The 25,259-nt window shown below is 37.6% G+C and overlaps 2 protein-coding genes across 3 annotated transcripts in view; both read left to right on the forward strand.

Moving 5' to 3' along the window:
• zbtb43 (zinc finger and BTB domain containing 43) lies at nt 1-6,582 on the forward strand. The gene is made up of 3 exons (XM_079873040.1): nt 1-94; nt 733-2,332; nt 4,320-6,582. The coding sequence occupies exon 2, from the start codon at nt 755-757 to the stop codon at nt 2,030-2,032; it is 1,278 nt and encodes a 425-aa protein (XP_079729166.1). The 5' UTR covers nt 1-94; nt 733-754; the 3' UTR covers nt 2,033-2,332; nt 4,320-6,582.
• A 711-nt stretch (nt 6,583-7,293) lies between these two features.
• Nucleotides 7,294-25,259, forward strand: part of LOC307158853 (ras-specific guanine nucleotide-releasing factor RalGPS1) — a 141,686-nt gene continuing 123,720 nt past the window's right edge. The window contains exon 1 of one of the 2 annotated variants that reach the window (XM_079871815.1): nt 7,294-7,589. The gene's annotated coding sequence lies outside the window, so the exon portion shown is untranslated. The remainder of the gene's footprint in view (nt 7,590-25,259) is intronic. The other variant, XM_079871814.1, reaches the window with a different exon arrangement.

The raw sequence follows: 25,259 nt of genomic DNA on the forward strand, positions 1-25,259 counted from the left end.
GACGTAAGCGACACGCAGCGCGCTCTGGCTCTCGGAAGAGAGAGAGGTGACAGGCTAGCTTTCAGAAAACCGGAATAAAGTGATGCAGAAAACGGTAAGACGGACATTTTTATTACATCGCGAGTGAGGCAGAAAACTGTACTAAAATGTACGCGTCTTTTTCATGAACAACAATGTCTCTGTCGCCTGATAACATCCATAAAGTCTCTTGATATGCTAACAGCATAGCAGGTTAGCCTGATCTCCAATGTAGAGGTGTGAATTTTGACAGTTCACGAGTTTAAAAGATCATAAAATAGTTTTCCTTCAAATACAAACATAGATCTTTTTTCAGGATTTTATTTAATCTTAATTTCATCTCTCCATGTGGAGGATTTTGACACCAGAAATAATGTCACTGTTGTTTTTGTAATCTTATACTTATAGTCCTCATTTACATCTCACCATATGACAGAAGAATTCCTATGTTGACATGGAAACCATAGTTACCGACAAAATTAAACAATATATTAATATTTGCTATGTAACCAAGTGATATATTGGCACCAAAAATACAGAGTTTGGCTGGACAATGAAACTTATTAATTTTTCTTTCCTAACTGTGCACAATCATATGATTATTATCATTTTGTAATTTGCAAGTAGCATTGCTGTTTAACCCTCCCAGAACAAACACGCTGTTTACGTATAGATGGTTTTGAGCAACACTAACCTGTCCTGCCTTCTTCTTAGAGCGTTTAACTTCTACACAACCATGGAGACCGATGCAAACTCCTTCCACGTGGAGTTCCCGGATTTTTCCTGCTCCCTCCTGAAGAAGCTGAACCAGCAGCGGCAGAGAGGACAGCTGTGTGACCTCATCGTGTCCCTCGGCGGCCATCAGTTTCGTGCTCACCGCGCGGTTCTGGCCGCCAGCTCCCCGTACTTCTGCGATCAGGTGCTCCTGAAGAACAGCGCTCGCGTGGTGTTGCCGGACGTCATGCATCCGTGTGTTTTCGAGCAGCTTCTCTTGTCGTGTTACACCGGAGCGCTGTCTGTGCCGTCGGGAGAGGTGGTGGCCTTCCTCACGGCCGCTAGCTTCCTGCAAATGTGGCACGTGGTGGACAAATGCACTGAGCTTTTGGAAGTCGGGAATAAGAAAAACAGCGGCGTTGGGAATTTCAACCACGGATCATCTCCGAGAGGTGACGGTTATGCCACCGATAACGAAGACAACGTCCAGACCGCAGGTCAAGCGGAAGACCTAGTCGACGACGGCCTTTCGATTCCCGCTTTGGGACCAGGAGCGTTGGAAAGCGCCGGCTGCTCGTCTCCAGATGATCCGAGCAGCGAGAACGGGTCGGATGCGATGGAAAACCAGTGCTCGAGACCCGCCTATGTGCCGCCGAGCATAATGGGACACAGAAAGAAGGTGCACATAAAAGCAGAGAGGCAGAATCGAGAAGCGTGCCTGTTTGAACACACCGCAAACGATTCGGATGAGAGCGGGCACAATCCAAACGCGGTCGAGGATTGCTTTGATGAGAAATTAGTGGAGTGTTTGGATGGAGATCGCACTTACGAAGAGCCCTCGGACTTCTACGGATCCTCCATGGAGGGTTTTTCGCAAGCCGGAGACGAGCTCTCCAACCCTCCGTCCAAGGATGAACTGCAGCTTGAAGGGAGTGCAGATGTTTCTCAAGATGAGGCGGCGGTGGACGGTGGCCTAAAGGAGCAAACCTCTCACTCGGGGTTCGCCTCAGTGGTTTATAAGCTCTATCCGTGTCAGTGTGGCAAAAGTTTTACGCACAAAAGCCAGAGGGACCGCCACATGAGCATGCATCTGGGTCTGAGGCCGTTCGGGTGCGCCGTCTGCGGGAAAAGCTTCAAAATGAAGCATCACTTGGTGGGCCACATGAAGATCCACACGGGCATTAAACCCTACGAGTGCAGCCTGTGCTCGAAACGCTTCATGTGGAGAGACAGCTTCAACCGTCACACCTCCACCTGTGCAAGAGCCCAGCAGACCCGACGCGCCTCACAGATCTGCTAGTGGAGGAGCGACTGAGGAACCTCAGCGTGGAAGCATCCTTAACCAGAATGCCAAATTAGCTGCTGTATACAGTAGGAAGTTGAGTATTTTTTGGCTTTTATTTTATACAAGAGCCTCTGGGAGTTCGATTTAGTTCATTTAGTCAGGGCCGGTCAAAGGTTTGGAATAAATACGTTTTTGCAATGCTTTTAAAAGAAGTCTCTTCTTCTCACCACGGCTGCGTTTTGTTACAGTAAACAGTGAAATATTTGTACAGTTTTAAAGAACTGTCGAATCTGTTTTAAAATGTAATTTATCCCTGTGATCAAAGCTGAATTTTCAGCATCATTACTCCAGTCTTCAGTGTCACATGATCCTCAAGTCAAGTCAGCATAATTTCTATAGAGCTGGTAAGTCCCGCCCATCCGTAAAACCCCAAGTGGACCTCTAGGTTGAAAAATCGTCAATGCAAGTGAATGGGAGAAAATAATTATTTTCTGGTCCCGTTTGAATTGTTCCATGAATGTGAACATATGTTGTCTGTGAATTTTTTATATAATTTTTCATGTTACGAGTTTGACGGTATATGGTATGATTCTTCGGCTAGCAGTTGTGGAAAAGACATAACGAGAACTACATGTCGCTTATGTGACGTCACCCCATAAAGTTGACTTACCCGTGGTTTTCGCCAACCTCAACGATTTTGTCCTCTCCCTGAAAGAAGGCGGTGAAGTGCACCAAAGACACAGCCATGTTTAGCGGGATCCGTGAGCTAGTGTCCGTGTGCGAGTGGTGGTGACGTTTCAAACGTGTCGAAAGCAGCGAAGAGTTGTAGTCCACAAAGTGCTCTCACACAAAGTCTAACCGTATCAAACTTCTACCCGCTAAATTGTAGCATTCTTTACACGAAAAATTATATTAAAAATTCACAGACAACATATTCATGGCACAATTCAAACGGGACCAGAAAATAATTATTTTCTCCCATTCACTTGCATTGACGATTTTTCAACCTAGAGGTCCAGTGGGGTTAGCGGAAGGGGCGGGACTTACCAGCTCTATAGCGCTTTATACAATAAGTAAGGGATAATGTATAGAGAGGCGGTCGTTATAGCGAATAACAAGCCCGACAGGCTGAAGGGCTTGTTATTCGCTATAACGACCGCCTCTCTATACATTATCCCGCTTATTACATGGCTACCTACAAAATAAATAATTAATTTGACACAAATTATTGATTTAAAAAGGAGTTTATTGTTTTAAAAACGATTGTATTGCTTCTGCCAAAGAAAATAGTCCGTTCCGCATCCATAGCAACGCGCTGTTTTGCATGGCAACGGTCTGTTATAGCTCGCAGCGGTCTGTTATGTAAGGGTTAATGCCCGACGAGGTGTCCATTATCAGGTATTAATGGACGACGGCGAGGTCCATTAATACCTGATAATGGACACCTCGAAGGGCATTAACCCGCTTATACCATGGTCACTTGCCAAATAACACATTTTCAAAACATTAGTTTAGATTTTAATTAGTTTTACAATCGAAATCTAAAGTTACAAGTTACAAACAATAACTTGGTTTCCTTGGTTACGCCTGACGGTTTATTTAGGTGTACATTATCACTTTTTAACGGACACCCTGCAGCCAATCAGAATCGATTATTCACCCAGACCATGGTATAACAAGAAATAACAGACCGCATTCTATATTGGAATCCAGCCAAGCCATGTAATAATGTATTATAATGCATTTCGGCTGTTGTTCAATGTTGTGCAATTAGTTTAGTTCATCTATAAAGCAGCTCTGCGAAAAATGATATCGTCGTCTAGCTAAGTTCAGTAAGTTCAATAATATTGTTGAATATTAAGAAATTAAGAAATGAGAAAAAAAGATATGAAATCATTATAATATGCTGCTTTGCTGCTCAAGAAACATTTCTTATGATCAATGTTGAAAACAGTTGTGCTGCTCCAATATTTTTGTGGAATTCGTGATGCACTACTGTTTGAAGTAAGAAATGAATGCTTTTATTCAGCAAGGATGCATTAAATTGACATTTATAATGTTACAAAAGATTTCAATTTTTAAACTCAAGTCAAGGAATCTTGAAAAAATGCATCACCGTTACCATAAAAGTATTAATCAGCAAAAACTTTTAGCAAGGACCCTAATTAATAATTGAGCACCACTAATTGATAAGTATTATCAATTAGTGTTGCTCAATTATTAATTAGGGTTCTTGTTAAAGAGAAGCAAATCATCATATCAGAATGATTTCTGAAGGATCATGTGACACTGAAGACTGGAGTAATGATGCTGAAAATTCAGCTTTAACATGTATTTCAGGAAAAATAAGTTCTTTTAAATGATAGTAATATTGAAAAATATGAGTGTTTCTACTGTATGTTTGATCAAATAAATGGAGCCTTGGTCAGCATAATAGACTTCTTTTGAAAACATTAAAAAATCTTAAATATTCCCAACTTTTGGTCGCTAGTGTCCCTCAGAAAACCTATAGTCTTTCCTCATGGAATGATTTAGAGCAACATTAAATCAAAATGGACCCTTTTTACTTTCTTAATAGATGTTATTAAAGTGAAATTTCCTGTCGACTCAAATGCCATTCTAATGTCTCAGAACCGTGTGATTATTATATACCGGAAGGAATAAATATGACCATATTCTACCACAGACACAAGAGCCTTGAATGCTGTCGTAATATTCAGGTTATATACGCCTCGCTAAGCGCTTTGGACTTGTGCTAAATTTTAACAAGGTGTTTATCTGGTGTAAATAGTAATATGCAGCATTATGCTGGATTTCATTTGCTTTGGTTGCGCTGGAGTTTGTGTTTTGGCATTAACTCTGTTGCTGATCTCTATAATTTCACTGCTCAGCTGTAGCTGGAGCGCTCCAAATAGGATTTCACAGAGAACAGTGGTTGTTTCAGATGATAATCCGTTCTAATCCATGTTATGCTCCAAAAGTCAACAGATTTATTAGGAGGATTTAGAAAAGGAAAATGTCAAATAAAATCGTACATAATGCTGCATAAATGGCATTGACATCTCCTTCTGCAAACAGTATTCCTGTGTGTGATGTTCATTTTAAGTCAAATGTTTTTTATAATGTGCCATAATTGTAAAATATTATAAACGTTTGTCTCTGTATGAGTGGATCTCACACAAAAAAAAAAAACACGCCCAGGTCATATTTCATAAAACAAAAAAAAGTTCTATTTTGCATAAAATAATTATGCAACATTTTCCCATCCAATTTTTTTTTTAGATGTTTTACGGTTTAAGTTGTTGGGAATTCTCAGTATTCTAAATGGGAATTCTCATTACTGTAATACAGGTTCATCTTTTTCAACGGTAGTAATTGTCTTTATGCAAAATATAACTTTTTTTTTTATCGCTTTGCTATTAATTATTTATTTCTTTTGGGGGTGAAATATGATCAGGACATGATCTTTTTAAAATGCATCTGTATTTACAGTATACTGAAGTGGATTTAAGAGTGAAAAATCAAATACAGCCACTTGTAAATATCAGATATCAGTGAAATCAAACTGAGAACACATCTTTATTGTTTCACTACACACAAAAAAAAACAAACATTTCATGCAACATCAAAAGAGCACAAAAAGCAACCAATAAAAAAGTGAGAACTTTTGAAAGGGCTGTAAAACGGTTGGGTGTTTTCTTGTATTGTTTTAATAATCTAATGTACAGAATGTGCCATGAATGGATGGCTGGATGTCTGGTTTTCAGTAGTTTGGTATTACGGTCTGTTTGTGATTGAACTGTTACACCGATACCTCAGATGCTGTGGTATTTCGTAGTTTTAACACACAAATGAGCATTGATTAGAACAAAACGTAAGCTCATTTTATTATAGTTTTAGATCTAATAAATAGGGCTTTTCTTAGATTATTGAATTATACCTGAAAGTGTTATATGATTGTATAACACTCTTAAGATCATTTCAAACAGTCTTTTTGGCAATTGTCATTTGATTTTGTTCATTTGCAGTATGTAAATAGTGTTTGAATTGTTTTTTTTTTATTATGAATGTGCAAATTTCTATATGCCTCAAACAGAACAAACAAGTGACAATCATACAGGCAGAAACAGAACATGTAAAGGTTTTTGCCTCGCAGATGAAAATATGGCCATCATATAGAATTAAATAATCAGTAATGTTAGGATCATCTTTTATTGTTGTTAAAGTCAGTCAAGACAGGACATATTTGTGGAAAAAAAATTCAAAATGTATATGATTATATGTTGGTTTGTTTGAGTTATTAATTGGAAACGGTTATATAAAAAGATATATTCTCCAGTGACCAAATTTTCGTAATCATTAGGCAAGGCTTTATGATGTTGGATGGATCACTACCTCAATAGGATTGTCATAATAATCTGTATTAATCAGAAAAGGTTTCCTTCCGGGCGGCTTCATTTCCCACTTACGCTTCTGTTGTGTTTTCTTCTTATAGAAGAACTTTGTGAAACTTTGTGAGATTTGTACAAAAATGTGTTTAGCAATAAATGTTTTATTTGTACTGGAAATCCTGTTTTGTTGCACAAAGAGCTATTGTGTCCACAATTATTATTCATTTTGTATTTGAGTTGCAATGCTTTTTAATTTCAGGTGTCGGACAGTAGATGGCAGTCTCAACTCATGCATACAGATTACTATTTAACTATATTTAACTAAGATCATTTACATTTACTTTTCCTGTGCCATGTTTATATTTATAAATTATATTTATATGTTTATTATATATATATATATATATATATATATATATATATATATATACACACATTATAATGGAAAAAAAGTATAAAGGAAAGATTAAATCACATAACACACACACACACACACACACACACACACACACACACACACACACACACACACACACACACACACACATTATATTATTATAATGTAAAAACTACTAAGGAAAGAATAAATCACATCGATACTTCACAAACACAGAATGACTTTACTTCACTTTAAAGAATGCCTGTAAAGTTAAATTAAATTTGTGAGATTTTTATTTGTGAGCTTGTGATTTAGTTAAGATTATAATAAGATTGATTCAATGTTAGAGTGTTAAATTACAGGACATCAGGAGACAGAGGAAGACATCACTACTGTTCAGATGCACCTGCGCGTCCACTTCAAATTCACATAGACCCGGTGCTTCAATGCGATTGGCTAGCACTTCATAGGGGGCGGGGTTGTATCTTGTTTAACGCGTGTGATTGGGCAGTTGACCTGTCGATTAGATCAAAGGAACCTACCTGACACTTCCTGCCCATGAATGTTTCGCTTGTTTTGGCTGTGTGATATTTGTGTATCTCTGCCATGTTTGTGTACATCTGTCGCAAGTGTATTTACATTTTTAAACGCATAACATCGCCTTGACGCTCTGGAATAATAACCATACGCACTATATCGGATTATATGCGCAGCTGAGCCCGTTTAATGGATGACTGGAGGCAGAACGTGATTGTTTCTTCTCATTGATCCAGGATCATACAGTAGCCTACAGATATATAAGGTAGGCGAAGCAAATTTTCATTTGATTAATTGTATGGATGGGTCGATGGAGTATTGATTAGAAACAGTCTGTGCACGTCATTCATTAAGACGGGTTAGTAAAGGTGAAAGGTTACAGCCCTGTGCGCGTCACCGCGGTGTTTGTACATGTTGCAAGTTGCGCGTATGATCAGGCGCGCGCGCGCGCATGAGCCTCAAAATCATAGTTAAACCCATCAGCTCAATTCTGTCATTTGTAATCTACATGTTGTTAGTTAATATCCCTGAAAGCAGTTATAATAATGACATATTTTGCTTGGCAATATGTGTTTTGCATCATTTGTAATGTCATATAGTGAGTATTTGTGGCTGAGATTGTAATATCTCTGAAAGTAGGCTATAAATGCACTGTTTTAACTTCTGGTGTTTCTTTAAGCTGATATTGTATTGCTTTCTGTATTTAAAATTTTTATAGATGAAGTTAATATAGGCTATCCATTTTTTACAAGTTATTTTACATGCAATGCTACGCGAGTTTATTAATGAGCTTTCACATAGCTTTGTATTACTGATATTGAATATGTTTTCAGAGATATTACAGTGTCTTTGTTTATATGTTGTAATATTAACAGATAATGCAAATCCCACATGCTTCATATCTCTGGTTGGTCTGTTCAACAGTTCCAACATTATTTTTGTGTGTGCAAGATTTAGGTAATTTCAGTAGGCTATCAAATAAGAGTTTTGTTGTTGAAAAAGGCATTGTTTTCCCAGATGCTGTGTCTTTTTATACTGCTTGCTATACAATTCACACACCTGCAGTGCAGGCAATGAGATGTGTGTAATTGATCAGGACGAAACTTGGAGTAAGTGAGAAGGAATCCAGCAGATCTGATGGCTGAGAGCCAGAGCATTCCTCGGCCCAGGAACCGGTGTAGTATTCAGTGTTTGAGCCGAGTATCTGATGTGTTGTGCTGCTGGCCCTTACACTCATGAGTGCGGGTTTAGGTGACCAGAGCAAACCTGAACAACCTTGCCATCATGAGCAGATGTCATGATTTTAGTCGCTGTTAAGCGCTGTCACTGTTTAGTGTTTACTCACCCTCATGTACATCCAAACCTGTTTATCTATGAAACGCAGACAAAGATATTTTTCAGAATGTTCACTGTACTTTTTCCATAACCGGAATAAGCTGTTTTGAGCTTTCAAAAAATACAACTACTTTAGTGTTTTAAAGTATAGAACTTTGTGTTTTCTTTTTGTCTGTGTACTGATGATTTTATGTGTGTATATAGCTAAGACTTCATATGCAAAAAGTCCATCTGACATTTTTCTTTTAAATAAGCATTTTTATCAGGCTCCTATGGTTCGGTTCAGGTATTTCACTTTAATGAAAAGTTTATTAGTCAGTCTTTGAAATGCCTTATTTTCAAAAATGTCACTGATAAGGGTAAAATTAAAAGCATAAAAATGCTAATTTAAAGAAAGTGTCATAAAAAAGGCTACACAGTATACTATGACATTTGGTCGAAATAACAAACAAAAATATGCCATGTTTTTAATCCTTGAATAATGCAAAGAAAACAAGTTCATATTTATTTTTAAACAACACAATACTAATGTTTAGGAAATCAATATTTGGTGGAATAATTCTTATTTCCACGAATCACAGCTTTCACGTGTCTTATCCTCTCTAGTCTCTAGCAGTCGGTCACATTGCTTTGGGAGACTTTATGCCTCTCCTGCCACACAGATTGATCAGCTCGGCTCTGTTGGATGCTTGTGGCCATCCGTCTCCGTCTTCCTCTTGATCACATTCCCGGGGTTTTCCGAGGCGTTCGGGCCTGGAGATCGGGCTGGTCATGCCAGGCTCTGGATCTGGTGGTCCTCCTGTCTGAGTGGCATAGAGCATACAAACACTCCTCAGATTTGGGGAACATTGTCAGAACAGAAGGACGCAAGGGTCACCTTGTTTACGGCTTGAGTCACGCATTAATAAAGACGGATCAGCCTGATTCATGTTCTTCTCTGATGAGCTTTGCTCATGTAATGGTTAGACTGAGGCCTACAACACACAGTCTCTCGCGGTTCTCCACTAAAGCTGGAGTCGGGCAGATCAGACTCATGACTCAAGACACGTACAAGGACATCCTCTGACAATCCAACTGTTTGTAGCAATATGCTTATGCACGTATGCTTGTGAAAGTGAAACTGATGACATTTCATACACTGTAAAAAATTTCTAACCCTCCCAAATCAAAAATTTCAAGTGACCGATAACATCTAAATTTTTCAATTGGCCCAAGTGAAATTCTGTAAATTTAATTTTATAATTTACAGAATTTCACTTGAGCCAATTGAAAAATTTAGATGTTATCGGTCACCTGAAATTTTTGATTTGGGAGGGTTAGAAATTTTTTACAGTGTACGTCTAATTGCTTGCTTGTTTGTAATCAATAGGATATTAAACGAACGCAAAGCAAGTGTCAGTTATTTGACAGCTCCAGGTGTTTCTCATTGTGTGCTGTTATGTCAGAGCCACATATCTTGAGATGCACATGACATTTGGATGTGTAGAGTTGCAGTAGTTCAGCGGGGGGGAAACGAGGACGTCCCCCCGCCCCCCGCAGCTGTCTGGACATCTGACATTACACAACACACAACTTCTCCACGAGCAGGTCATGTTCAGAAGACTGTATTTATATCTCCCACACACACACACACTCTCAAACATCTGCATTCACTCCAGTGAGCGTCATTGACCGATATATCACCAACATTTTAGTTTAGCTGAATGAATACTATATTCATGTAAGGTATTAAAATGGTACTTCCATGATGCATGTCATAAAAAATTGTTAATGTGTTATTGTACATGTCCAAACATTTTTAGAATGTTTAAATATGTACGCTATGAGGGACATTGCAGTGAGGGAGTTTTTTTTTAAAGATTACTTTTATTCTCCAAGGATGCATTCAATTGATCAAGAGACAAATACCTTTACAATGTTACCAAAGACAAATAAATGCTGTTCTTTTGAACTTTTTCATCAAAGAATCCTGAAAAAAATGCAGTTTCAAAAAAATATGAAGCAGTAACAACTCTTTTCAACTTTGATAATAATAATAAATGTTTCCTGAGCAGCAGATCATCATATTATACTGATTTCTGAAGGATCATGTGACACTGGAGACTGGAGTAATGATGCTGAAAATTCAGTTTTGATCTCAGGAATAAATTGGATTTTACAATATTTCATAAATATTTCTGTTTTATATTTTCGATCATAAATCAAAAGGCCTTTTTTGAGCATACAAGACTTATTTCAAAAACATAAACTTACAGACCCCAAACTTTTAAACGGTAGAGTATGGCTGAACATTTTAATGAATCATATAAACATGCATTTTACAGAACAAGGTTGACTCAGAAGTGTAGTTTTAATAAGTAAACATTCGTCTGTAAAACAGCTTCCAACTTGAGGAGGAAGTGTAAGTGTGTTATTGATATTTGCTCCAGATTCCAGTCCCTGAAATCCAGTCTGACCATCTTCTGCTTATAGTACAAACCACAAACCGTCTGAATAAACAGTCATTCAGTGATGAGGGTGTGTTAGTATGACAGTGTTGAGGAATCATGACTCGGTTCATTTTTATACTGTATGTAGTAATAAGAGGCCTAATAAAGACTCCTCCAGTCTGCATCCAGGACCATTAACACATGCTGTCTAATTAATGCTTTAAACGACAGTGGCTTAACATCACATGCATAATGTAACGAGTGATTCAGAGATCAGTGATCAAGAACTGCGTTATCTTACAGCTTCCTGTGGAAGCGAAGAGTTATGCTGACTTTGAACCAGTAGAGCAGGCTCGTTTACAAGAATTTGATTAATTAAAGATAATGTACTGAAGCTCTTGCCTGAAGATCTGGTATTGTGTACAGTGAGAAGAGAAGTCATGGACGTCTCTATCTGAGTTCTGTTGTAATGATAGATTGATATTAGCCTGGGGTTATAATTGTGACTGGACCGGTTGACAGAGTAGTTTTCTAAATGATTGGTATAAATTACTGGATTGAATTCAAATGTATTTTTAGAATTTTGAGTAACAACAAAAAAAAAAAAAAAAAAAAAAAAAAAAAAACCAACAATGAATGATTTAAATAAATAATTATATAGTTTGTATCTGAATAATATAGTCTACATCAAATATAAAGAATCATAAGTAATGTAATTGACTGTTATAAATGACAATATGTGTGTAAAAAAAAAAAATATATATATATATAATCTGACAATCCAACTGTTTGTAGCAATATATGCCTCTGTTTTGCTTATGCACGTATGATTGTGAAAGTGAAACTGATGACATTTCATACGTCTATTTGCTTGCTTGTTTGTAATCAATAGGATATTAAATGTAGGTTAGAGTGTATATATAATACAGTACTGTGCAAAAGTCTTAGGCATGTTAATACCCCCCCCCCCCTCCCCCCATCCAAAAATAATGGTTTTAAGTCAGTTATTTATATATTTTGCTGTCAGTAGGAAATATCAGTTTACTTTTCCAAACATTCTTTTTGACATTAATTGTAATAATCCAGTGAGATTTGTGTATGCACAAGGAGTCTGACCACAGCCGGTATGATCTGATCTCACCATCATCGAGTCCGTCTGTGATTACATGAAGAAACAGAAGAAACTGAGACAGACTAAATCCAGAATTAACATGCCTAAGACTTTTGCTCAGTACTGTATATAATATATCAGTGTTCAGTTCTCTACATATCAGTATAGCCATTTAATAAGAGATATCGGTGGAGCAGTTGGTTTAACCGGTCCTGCTGTTTGACTGTGCGTCTCTCTGATCAATTGATATTTGTGTGTGTGTTTTTTGCTCTTTGCTCCGCTGTGCTCTTGTTTTGACGATGGCCATTTTTAGGTGTTGCAGACGTCAGCTCAAAGGGGAGCCGGTTTAAATGAAGTTCTCACCATCTGAGCCACGCTGCTTTATAAAAATACACAGCATCTGTTATCAAAGCGCGGATCGAAGTGTGTGAAATATTAGATTCTGACTCAATCATCTCTATTTGTGAAGGAGTGAGCATGTGTTGGGGTGAAGATATTCGAGACGTGACCACCTGGTCATTTCTGCTATTCTGGTTATAAAAGCAGCTCTGTTGCTGCCTGTCATCAATATGACCCTGTTTTTATCATGCTAGGGGTCATTTTAAATGATGGCAACAGTGTACAATAGCCTACTTATTTTTTTTTATTATTAAATCAAAGGAATGCAATTATACACTTTGCAAATAAATGTATATTTATTTGGAATTTGATGGACAGACACCAAAAGCTCATGTCGTTCAAAGCAAATAAGTATGTGTAACATTAGAGCAAAAACAGTGTCACGGTATGTTTTTTACACGCGAGTTGAAATTAAAGATCACTTTAATAAAGCTATATATATATATTTATGTATATACAATACCTCTGAAAAGTTTGTGGTTTTTGAAAAGTCTCTTCTGCTCACCAAGCCTGCATTTATTTCAACAAACAGCATTACTGTGAAAAATGATTACAATTTAAAATAATTGTTTTCTATGTGAATATATGTTAAAATCGTTCTATTATGCTGATTTGCTGCTCAGGAAACATTTCTGATTATTATCAACGTTGAAAACATGTTGGGCTGCTATACATTTTTGTGGAAACCATTTTTTCAGGATTGTTTGATGAATGGACAGTTCAAAAGAACAGCATTTATTTTAAATGGAAATCTTTTGTCACATTATAAATGACTTTCTGTCACTTATGATCAATTTAATGCCTTTTTGCTGATTAAAAGTATTAATTTCTTTTTTTTTTTTTAATGTACTGACCCCAAACTTTTGAACATTTTGTGTACTTCTATAAATGTATATAGTTCAGACTCTATGAAGTCTGAATCGGTTTCAGAGCCTTTGTAAACTAGACGATATATGATGGAACAATTGAATTTTATATTATTGTGCAACTAAACAACCAAACTTTTCATTGCCTGTAAGAACAGCCCTTAAGTTCTTCCTCGCACCAGCTTGTTTGGAACATGTCCTGATTTGTATTTTCATATCGTCACCTTCCTAAAATAATTGCCTAAGTCATTTTTTGACAAAAATGATTTTTTTGCACAAGTCATCTCCTCATGATGCTGGCCACCTCTGGTAAGATCGCCCACATCCTCAGTTGAACAGATCATGCAATTCTACCCCTGTAGTATAATGGCCTATGTCAAGTGTGTGACTTTGGCCGTTTTATTTTGCCTAAGTCCAAAAACAATGAGACTTAGGCAATTTTACAAGCTTTACAAGATGGCAGCTGCATCAAGAAGAACGAAGATCTACTCAACCTCTGAAGTTAGGTTCAGTTTTTTGTGTTTTCTGAGAAACCTGAAAAAATGACTTGGACAATTATTTTAGGAAGGTGACGATTTTACTCCAGGTTTTTCATCACTCAGTGTGAATGAAGTTATTCGTCCCACCCATTGAGTGTCAGAATCATCTTTCTCTTTCTCTTTCTCTTTTCTTCACATCGCTGTTCTCCTCTTTTCCCCACTAGCTCCCTTGATGGTTGATGTGGCGTGTTGAATGACACTCGATCCGTTAGAGATGCTGAGTGTGCTTGCGGGCTGCAGTGATGTCATGTATTGAATCTCAGATAAGCTCTGGAGCATCTGAGGGCAAGTCCACCGCCGGAATCTGACTCCCTCATTACCCCACACATTTAATATGCTTAGGAGAATTTTTTCTGATATTCGCAGCTAAACTTTCTTAACTTTCTGATTGGTTACGATAAGATTTTTGGTGGTACCTATTGCTTAATCGGCAGTCAGAATGACCACAAGATGCTTATCTCTATTGCCTGATGCATATTGGATGTATACATGCTGGACAGACATAAATGCGGGCATTCTGCAGTGTTATTTTAGTGTTATTTACAGTATATGCAATTAAAGTATTTATGTGTTTTGCTATTGTTTGCTATTTTTAATAAGCTTTAATTCTTTTTTTTAAATAATTTACAGAATTAGTGGCACTTTGTGGCCGGCAATTGCTTGAATGGTGGGTTCATTATTATTTTTAATGAAAAACACAACTAGAAAAACAAAACCAACCCTTTGTGGGTTCCCTATTAGCATTGGGTTTAAATCCAAAATATTGTCAAATAGGTGCTTTTACATTTCGCTTTGAAACCAAATCTTCTGCCTTCTACTTGTCTGTCAGTCAGCTCTCCTCATTCTCATCACGTAATAAATGAAATCAGTCCTGCTGCTGATCTGTGCTGCGACTCTCGTTCGGCTCACGCTGACCTGAGCAGACACAAGATAATAACTTTAATGTACTTGAAGTGTGCACCAAGCTCTAGGAAAATGCAAGTGTCGGATCAGGACTTTTATATCGGCAGATACACACTATTCAATGGCTCTGATCGGATCGGGGGCACAAAAAACCTGATCGGGACATCCCTAGAATGAATGATTCAATGGGCCCTATCATACACCCGCGCAATGCAGCACCGGCCGCGACGCAAGTGTGTTTTACTAGTTTCAGCCCGACGCAGTTATCATTTTCACGTCCTGCACCACGTTGTTTAAATAGCAAATGTATTTGCGCCTATTTTTGCGCCCATGGGCGGCTGGTCTGAAAACGAGGTGTGTTCTGGCGCATTGTTGGCATGTTGTTATTTTGAGGCAACTGAAATAGACTGAGCCATTGACCAACTGAAACCTGAACTAAAGTCAATGGCGCAATATTTTTTTTGTTATTTAAAGAGCGTGTTAGTAATGTGCGCCTATAGGCGGGTCCACAACGCACGTCCACTCTGCTTTTTAAACACACAGGGACGCACAGCAGCACACAAACATGCCAAATATTTAAAATAAAAGGATTACAATGTAAAAGATTATTATTGTGTAGATAAAGATATGGTGGAATCCGGCTTGTCCCGTAGATGGTCTGCTTTAACCTCGCACACGAGCAGATCCGTTTGAGCTCTGGAGACGTGTTCTGTTTTTCTGCTTTCAAATTCCGTCATGTAAATAGCGAATCCGCCATGGCGTGAGCGCAACTGGCTTTTAAAGGGAATGGGAGATGAGACTCTGATTGGTTTATTTCAGGTTACGCCCAAAACACAGCCATTACTCATTAAAGGGTACATAACATGCACAGTTTCACCTAATCTCATGTTAATCTTGAGTACCTATAGAGTAGTAGTGCATCCTTAATATCTCCAAAAAGTGTTTAGTTTTATTATAATTTTAAAAGAAAAAACAGCTTTCCGATTCTCTCCGGGAAAAGCCGAGGTCCTGGAGGCGGAGCTATAGAGTCAAGCGGTAGCGCTGATTTCCAGCAAAAGACAGAAATCTGATCCAGTTGTACTTACATGACTGGGGTCTTTTATCACTGGGACCGCTCCACGTTTTAATAGCAAACGATTTGCAAATCCAGCGTCGAGGCCTTGTTAATAAAACATTCGTCACTCAAATAACCAGAACACATAACCGCACTTCCTACACTCCGTTGCTGCCCCGGAAAAACAAACTGCATCCACTGTTCCTGTAACACTGGGTTCTTTGGAAAGCTGAACACGGTAAGCTTTCCCTCACATCCAAATACACACTTTTTTGGAGACATTCTTGAACAAATCCTATGCAGCGCTGCCGATGATTTCCTGTTGAAGCGCGTTGATGTGCGCGGTCTCGCTCTCCTCTAGTCGACGTGCTCGCGGGCGAGCTTTTCCGAGAGAAATGCTCATATAAGGAGTTCCACTCTGATCTACGTCATTAGATCCACGATCGAAAAAAAAACAGCCGAAACTTGTACCAACCCGGAAGTAAGATTTTCGGCACAGAAATTCTCCGTTATTCGTCCAAAATATTTTTTTTAAACTTTGCACATGTTTAGCATGAGAATCCATCTCTTTAACAGTGTAAACAACTCTGAATACATGAAACACCATTGTACCCCCCCTTTAAGAGAATGGAGACAACCCTTTTAGACCATGCGCCTGGCGCACAGACCATGCACTTCGGACATGCCCTTAGTGCACTTTAGACCATGCGCTTAGATCGTTAAAATAGGGCCGTATGAAAAGACTTCACTTGATTCATTACTGGATGAATCAGCATTTTTGAACAAATCTCTTGATTGAATGAATGATTCAATGACAAATGCATTTTAACAGCCACTTGTCGCCACCTACTGGTTTACTGGTAACAATGTTTATACAATCTTTATTTCAAGCCTCAAGTTACTTTCAAAAGGTGATTTGCTCTATTTTGATTGCTACCGTAGACAGAGCCAAATCATTGTTATTTTGGAATAAGTTTGTGTGGGTGTTTTAATCGAGATCACCATCTTTTAATGATTAATTGTGCAGCTAGTATAAAAAGTGAGATAATGTTCAGTCAGGCAGTGATTATCGCAAAATAAACCACTTGATCGTGCTACAAAACAGCTCTGCTCCATGTGAGGCCCTGATCACCCTTTCAGGTTTTTGATAATGACCACCTGACTGCACATTTTCCCTGACATATAATTTGAGGGAGAGTACTATGAAACTTTCTCCAAGTATGACATCCAGGGTGAAGTATCCCTGCTTTCAGTGCACCCTAACTGTGTTCAGGGTTCAGTTTCCACAGGCAACCGTCAAAACCCATTCAGAAACTCGCAACAGCAGCCAGCCGGCCCACATTCCAAGTGCTTTGCTGTTGCCATGACGACCGTCCCTTAGAGCCCAAGATTGTGGAAGGGATGAGAAACGAAAGGTCTGTTGCCAAGTATGATCCCTGGGATGAAGAATTCAAACATCAGTTCTGCAAGAGCTGCTGTATAAATCTCCACTGAGGATAGATGCGTTTTGCTGATGTCTCTGGGCCTGCACCCTGTCAAATTGCGATTGTTGTCCTAATCCTCTCAGTGTTCAATAGGGTGGTTTGTATTTGGCTGGTAAATGACTAGTGATTGACCAGTATATCAGTATTTGGTCATTCAGCATCAGCTGATAATCCTGCCTGCTTAACTCAAAACAAAAGTGTTTTACCCTATTATGTCAATACTGATATATAAATTAAACATACATACATATACATATACATATAGATATACATATATGAGAAATATTTGGAACTATTTTGGCCACTGGCCATAACTTTAAAAGATGTTTAGCAATAATAGTATCTATTTTAAAGGGGACCTATTATGCTCCTTTTTACAAGATGTAATAGAAGTATCAGGTGTCCCCAGAATGTGTCTGTGGAGTTTCAGCTCAAAATACCCCACATATCATTTATTATATCATGTTGTAAATGCCCATTTTTGTGTTAAAGCAAAAAATAAGCTGTTTTCGTGCATGTATCTTTAAATGCAAATGAGCTGCTGCTCCCCACCCCCCTATCCAGAAGAGGGCGGAGCCTACAGCTCGTGCGAAGGGAGAGGCTGTAAGTTTTGAATGCTTATATCTCCTAAATGCAAATTTTGTCATTGTTTTGGAACAGACCAGCTTATTCATAACTTTAAGGCTAAGGCTATTTCAGGGGGCCTTTAATATGAATCGAACAACAAAAAAATTAAAAAATCACTCACTGCTCTTGACTGTGTAAGCCCGACTAAAGGTCCAATGGTGGTTTCCAATAATACGGGTATAGGTCTTTGCACGTTACTGTCTTTCCTTTTACGCAACACAACAAGATTAAATGAAATACATTTTCTCATATGTATTACCTCGTTATTTCATCTGACTCCATAAATGAAAAAGGTTTTAATGATATCTAAGCATCATTAAAAGCAAGCGAATGTTTGATTTATTCTTTTTAACTCTTTAATTATATTTTACCCGCTCAGATTAGGAAACTATGTTGCTTTTGAGGTCCTCACAAAAACAGAGGTAATTGGCTGTAAACCTGAGACGGTCGCATTCACGTTTACACAATCAGAGATACTTTTGTATAGACCCCGTAGTTTTTGCATACACTTGAAATTAAAGTAACGTTTACTTCAGTAGAGGTATGGCCACTACTACAGATATAAGTCGACCAACTTTACTTCTCTTAATATCTTTGGATTGGCCATGCCGTGATTTCTCATGTACACTTATCTAAAGTAACATTAAATTAAAACAGAGGTAAGACACACCCAAATTTAGGTTGGTCAAACAGCATTTGCTGCCCTAAACGGAAATTCCCTTCTTGTCTTTGCAAAACCAAGTACACTTGAATTAGAGCCAAATATTAGTCATCACTAATCTGACGCATATTTGAGGTAACATACAAGTCCGTTTAATCTACTTGGGAAAACAATTTCAGAGCAAGTCTGAATAAAATCAAATGTAACAATTTATTATGTCAGGTAAATGTATCATGCCAATTTCATAATCAGTTTAAAGATAATAAATACAAAACATCAAATGCTCTGGAATAAAGAGTAAAGAGGCAAACCTAACATTAGAAAATACATGATGCTGAGAGTCTTGGAGAGTTACAAATCGCCCCGAGCCTTTATCAGTATGTCCCTAAATACTCAGACCAAGGCAGAAACCTCTTTTCAAATGAGTACAACAAGAGTTTCAACATTTCAACAAGAGTTCACAGTGGGAATTTGCATTAATCACCATCCCAGACTTACTAGGAACAGAAGTTGATTTACATGGCGGCACACCCACAGCAGTTAACAAGGTATCTTTAAACTCTTAAATACCTTATTACCTTTTAGTTTACTTCTTTGGGGATGAAACCTTTGTACCAGTCGCACTGAGACATTTCAAATGATACCAAACATGTATAATACTGTATGATAATTGTTCATATTAAACCATATAGATTTTTGGGTGAATTCAGGTAGGGATGGGTGAAGGGAATGATGTGTAAATTGGGAGGTGATCAACTCAAGTGTGATCGTGTCTCGAATGGGGATGGTAATTTAGCAAGAGAGTTCAAATTAGGGCTGCACGATAATGGTTAAACTGATAATCACGATTATTTTGCTCAAAATTATAATCGTGATGATTAATCACGATTATTCTCATTTGAGAAACTACAGAGAAAGAGAAGAGACAGTTAACTGTTTATATATGTATGTATGTGTGTATGTATGCGTGTGTGTATGCGTGTATGTATGTATGTATGTGTGTATGTATGTATGTATGTATGCGTGTATGTATGTGTGTATATATATATGTGTATGTGTGTGTATATATATATATATATATATATATATATATATATATATATATATATATATATATATATATATATATATATATATATATATATATATATATATATATATATATATATAATATATAACAGGGTTTGAAATGAACTTTTTCACCCTCCGGCCAATTTGGCTACAAAATTTAAGTTACCAGCTAATTCAGAACTTCTACTAGCCAAAAAATAAATAAATTTCACAGCTTATTTATATAAGGCTATATTAAAATTTGGATTTCATACATTAATTTCTTATTCAAACAAACTTCTTCACATTACGTCTTCACATTAGATCTTCTAAGCAACACATGCTGTTGCAAATGAGACAAAGTACAGATCCAGATCGCTCAGCAAATTCGTACTGCAAAAAATAAATAAAAAAAATAGTCCACTTGTTGATACACACTGAAAACTGTCAGTGGCTGTCATTTTCAACTGATTCACATCATGAAAACTGGTAAAAACTTAAACTTCAATAAAAAAACAGTGAAACTCATTTAGAAACAGATTTAGTCACACAAAAACCACAAGTGTCACAACCACTTGTGAAGAAATAGACTGGCTGTATAACAATTTCATGCAAACAGAATATCACTGTGGAGATCAGTGCTTTTTGTTATCGCCTGCGATAATTAATGCGATATGGCTCAGCTTGTCAGTGAAGTACGGCTCTTTGTAGTGAATGCCGCTCCATCTGAAAGCAGGTGATGGCGATTCACTACTAATCAAGGAACCGGCTTTACTGACGAGATGCGCCTAACAATGTCATGCGATATATCGCCCAGCCCTAAATGAAGCTAAAATGCTGCTTAAGTGACTCTCAGAGCGGCTGTGTTGATGAAGTACATTAATGTCCTCATATAGGCTGAAAATATTGCGAGTGTCATGCGTGCCTCAGTGTGTGTGTGGTAAATGAAACAGCGCGTCTGTGCCATTCATTCACAGAGACACGCAGAACATGCATGATTCCTATTTAAATAGTCTTTATGCGGGTTTAATATTGACAGACACTGGTCTATATCGCAACTTTATTTAAGTTTACTGACTTACTTTTCATCTAAAGGTAATTAAGTAACCACCGGAAGTGCGAGTACAATGCTTGGCAATTTCGAACGTTCCGAAACCAGGAAATGAGATAAAGGCCTATAGGGCAGATTCTGTGCTAGTCTGTTTCCATGTGACGTCACATTGGAGCACATTCCTGAACGGCTCATTTTGAGACACTTTCAGATTTATGGGGAAAATGACAAACGGAGTGGATGGATTTCTACCACAATAGGATGGTTGCATTCACACACTGCTGACACATAATTATGTTCAAAAAAACAATATAAACAGGCCACATTGCTGCATGTGATATGTAAATGGGCGGTCATATGTTAATGTTATTTTATCACACACTGCCGTGTAAAGAGATATTTGGACACCTGGCCTGCAGTGAAGTTTGTGCTGCTTTAATATCACTGGCATTTATGATGCAGGATGTAGATGTAGAGCAGTTTCATTCTGATGAGAGCCGCAGAAGGCAGGAAACTCCTGCACTGTAATCTACAGTGTTTTTCTCCAGTCAGCTGTGAGAATGAAGTGTTGTCAACTTCACCGGCTGGTTTGATCTGGGGTGAGTTTCCTAAAAGCATCCGTCATTATCAGCATAGCTCAACGAGTCGGTGTTTCCTGAAACCATCGTTCCAACGAACATTCGCAAACAGCATCTCAGAGTGGTGTGGTTGAAACGACAGCCTCGAGCTGTGGTTAGAAGCAGAGTTTCTTGTTTGCATGACATGTGGACTTAATAAATCCTTATCTTGAGCCAAATAAGCAAGCTGTCATTCAGTACCATATATATATTTATTTATTTATAACAAATTAAATGAAATGGAAAATCTTTGCTGGTGAGTATATCTGGGTCTTGAATCATGTTCACTCTCTTGTGCGTTACGTGTGCAAGTGTGTGAGCATGAGCAATAAGTGCTGCTGCAGTTCACTTAACGGCCACCAGTGTCGCTAATAACAAGGATTTCTCAATTCTACATATAGCACCTTTAATAAACATTTCATTGCCTTCAGCCATCATGGGGATTTTTAAAGGGGTGGTTGATTATTATTTAACTTTTTTTTTACTTTAGTTAGTGTGTAATGTTGCTTTTTGAGCAAGTTACGACGCTCAAAGATCAAAGCAAAGGGAGATATTTTCTTTTACAGATATCGCTTTTTAAGGACTACAACAAACGGCTGGTAGGGACTACACAAACTTCTCTAAAATGTACATAAACCCAGCTCCCGGAAACACTATTTAGAGATTATAAGAATATGCTAATCAATGGCTAGAAGATAACTACACATCAGCTACATAAATTCATCAACTAACAATTCAGAAACGTCCTGTTGCTTCTACATGTTGTCACTTTTTCTTGAGTCTCTCCATCATTGTCAAGCTACGGTTTGAACATAAAAGGCTAAAAGGGTTTTAAGTTTTCAGTGTGATGTAATCGGAGCTGCTAACACACACACACACACACACACACACACACACACACACACACACACACACACACACACACACACACACACACACACACACACACACACACACACACACACACACACACACACACACACACACACCTGGAACACTTGTTTCAACCGTCCCGACAGCGCCTCCTGCCAGTTAAACCTGGTCATAGCCTATACTGTTCATAGATTTATATACTGTTCCTAGACTTGTTTCTTTTAATGCAAATTCATTTTCATTTACTCAACACATGTTATCTCTTTAATAATCATCAATTGTCAAATCTTCATTCTTCAATAAATTTCATTTATCGTCTTCTGGTTGACCTCGTTTTCTTCATAATAATAGCAGGCTATTTAACTAGCAAACACTCAATATGTCTCAAGGAAGAAATTAAGAAAATTAATTGTAAACGGATTTGTCCGTCTTCATCAAAATAGCCTATTAGAAAGATTACAAAATGTGCATAGGCTTATCGTCTGTTGTTTATTGGGCGACAGAACAAAAATGGTTAATATGAACCTGTAAATTAAAATGAATTACAAAATATGTTTGTAACAATATGTACATAAGTTACTTGTCAGGTATTGTTCATAAAAACAAGCATTAGATGAATAGTTGCCGTTTAAACTCTTATGTTTCATCCGTCCCACCCCTGTGTTTCAATCACCCCCGCTCAGGCGGGACGATTCTTTTTGCCATTAATTGTAATAATCCAGTGAGATTTGTGTATGCACAAGGAGTCTGACAACAGCCGGTATGATCTGATCTCACCATCATCGAGTCCGTCTGTGATTACATGAAGAAACAGAACAAACTGAGACAGACTAAATCCAGGAGAACTGCGGGAACGTCTCCGAGACGCTTGAAGAAACCTTCCTGCAAAGCTCCCTGAAAAACTATGCACAAGTGTATCTGGACAAAAGCTGTTTTAAACGCAAAGGGTCGTTACACCAAATATTGATTTGAATTAGTTAATAGAAGTGAAATCATAAATAAATTCAATTTGTGATTTTTTTTTTTTTTGAAAGCATTCTCACTTTACAGCATTTTAACACAAGTGCCAGTACTTTTCACAGTACTGTAGCTTTGCAGGAAGGTTTCTTCAAGCGTCTCGGAGACGTTCCCGCAGTTCTTCTGGATTTAGTCTGTCTCAGTTTCTTCTGTTTCTTCATGTAATCACAGACGGACTCGATGATGGTGAGATCAGATCACACCGGCTGTGGTCAGACTCCTTGTGCATACACAAATCTCACTGGATTATTACAATTAATGGCAAAAAGAATGTTTGGAAATGTAAACTGATATTTCCTACAGACACACTACAGCAAAAGATATAAATAACTGACTTAAAACCTTTTAGTCTTGGACAAAATGTCTGTATTGCTGAATCCCTGGTGCAGACCATGGCTGTAGTTTCTTCTCTCAGTGACTGTGAGGACAGATCCTGGAGAGAGTTTAATAGCACTGCAGACTGAGCCGTGTAATTACAGCATCTCTCAGACATGCGAGAGTTGAGGGATAATTAAAGAGATTGAGGGTGACAAAAAAGGGGTGAGATGGAAGACAAAGTGGATGACTAATATGCAATGAACAGGGGTGTGTGTGTGAGTCTTTTATATTGAAAAATAGCTCTTTGTTGCTTATCACTGCTCTATAACACCTGATCAGGGCCCTGAATCAATTACCCGTCAGTCACTCAACTCCACCTTTTTACCTCAGTGTGACTGGACTAGACAGATCAAGTCTACATAATTTTGACAAAAGTCAGCAAACAGTGAGACTAATCCAATTACAGCCACAGAATAGTTTATTCATGCTGCAGTGCATGCTGGGAACTTGCAAACGAACACTTAAAGGGTTAGCTCACCCAAAAATGCAAATTCTGTCAGTAATTACTCTCCCTCATGTTGTTCCAACCCCTTAAGACTTTCGCCCATCTTCGGAACACAAATGAAGATATTTTTTTGATGAAATCTGAGATAGGGCTGCACGATTAAGATAAAAATCATAATTGTCGATTATTCCCTTGAAATTGTAATTGCGATTTATATATTACGATTATCACAATTTACATTGAATGATGTTTTGAATAGCTTTATGCCATTGTTTGAAGCCACTGCATGCTATATTGTTATATCAAAATAAACCAGCTAAAAACAGTCTTCCTGAAAAAATACATATAAATATTTCAAGAAACCAAACCAAAGTAAATATATGCATGGTATTATAATGTTATATTAAAACTAAAATTAAAACAATGGGGGAAAAAAACCTTACGATAAGCTGTAGAAAGAAAAACAACAATTTTTTTTTTGTAATTGCGCCTTTAAACGATTAGCCTACATAATTGTGGCATCCGTAATTGTAATCACGATTACAAATTCGATATATTGTGCAGCCCTAATCTGAGAGCTGTCTCACTCCTCCATAGGCTTCTAGGTAATCGATATCTGCCAGCCCAGAAAATATTAGTAAAGATGTCGTTAAAATAGTCCAAGTGACTACAGTGGCTCAACCTTAAGTTCATCAAGCGATGAGAATACTTTTTATGCGCCACTTTTATTTTTTCTCATTGGTTTCTCACGATTTGAACATCCAGGAAATGCACACTTTAGAACAATTTTAAACTACATCAAGTTCAAGTTCAAGGTAGATTTTGTTTGCAGTAGAGTCCTCACACACATATGGAAAACAAAGGGGCACATATCACACATCATTCAACTTAAGACAGTAAAAATTAGGAAATGGCAACAATAAAAAAATAAAAAAATAAAAAATGTTTTTACTTAAAAACAAACAAACATTGAGACCCATCTGCACCACTATTGTATGCTATATAATATACTATTGTGTATTATACTATACTATACTGTACTGTACTACTGTATATCATACTATACTAATATATGCTATGCTATACTATTCTATTG

This window comes from Squalius cephalus, assembly GCF_949319135.1.
Source record: "Squalius cephalus genome assembly, chromosome: 5".
Taxonomy (NCBI): Eukaryota; Metazoa; Chordata; class Actinopteri; order Cypriniformes; family Leuciscidae; genus Squalius; species Squalius cephalus.

What these genes read in the sequence shown, in the direction of transcription:
- zbtb43 (XM_079873040.1), top strand. Translation starts at nt 755, where the DNA reads ATGGAGACCGATGCAAACTCCTTCCACGTGGAGTTCCCGGATTTTTCC.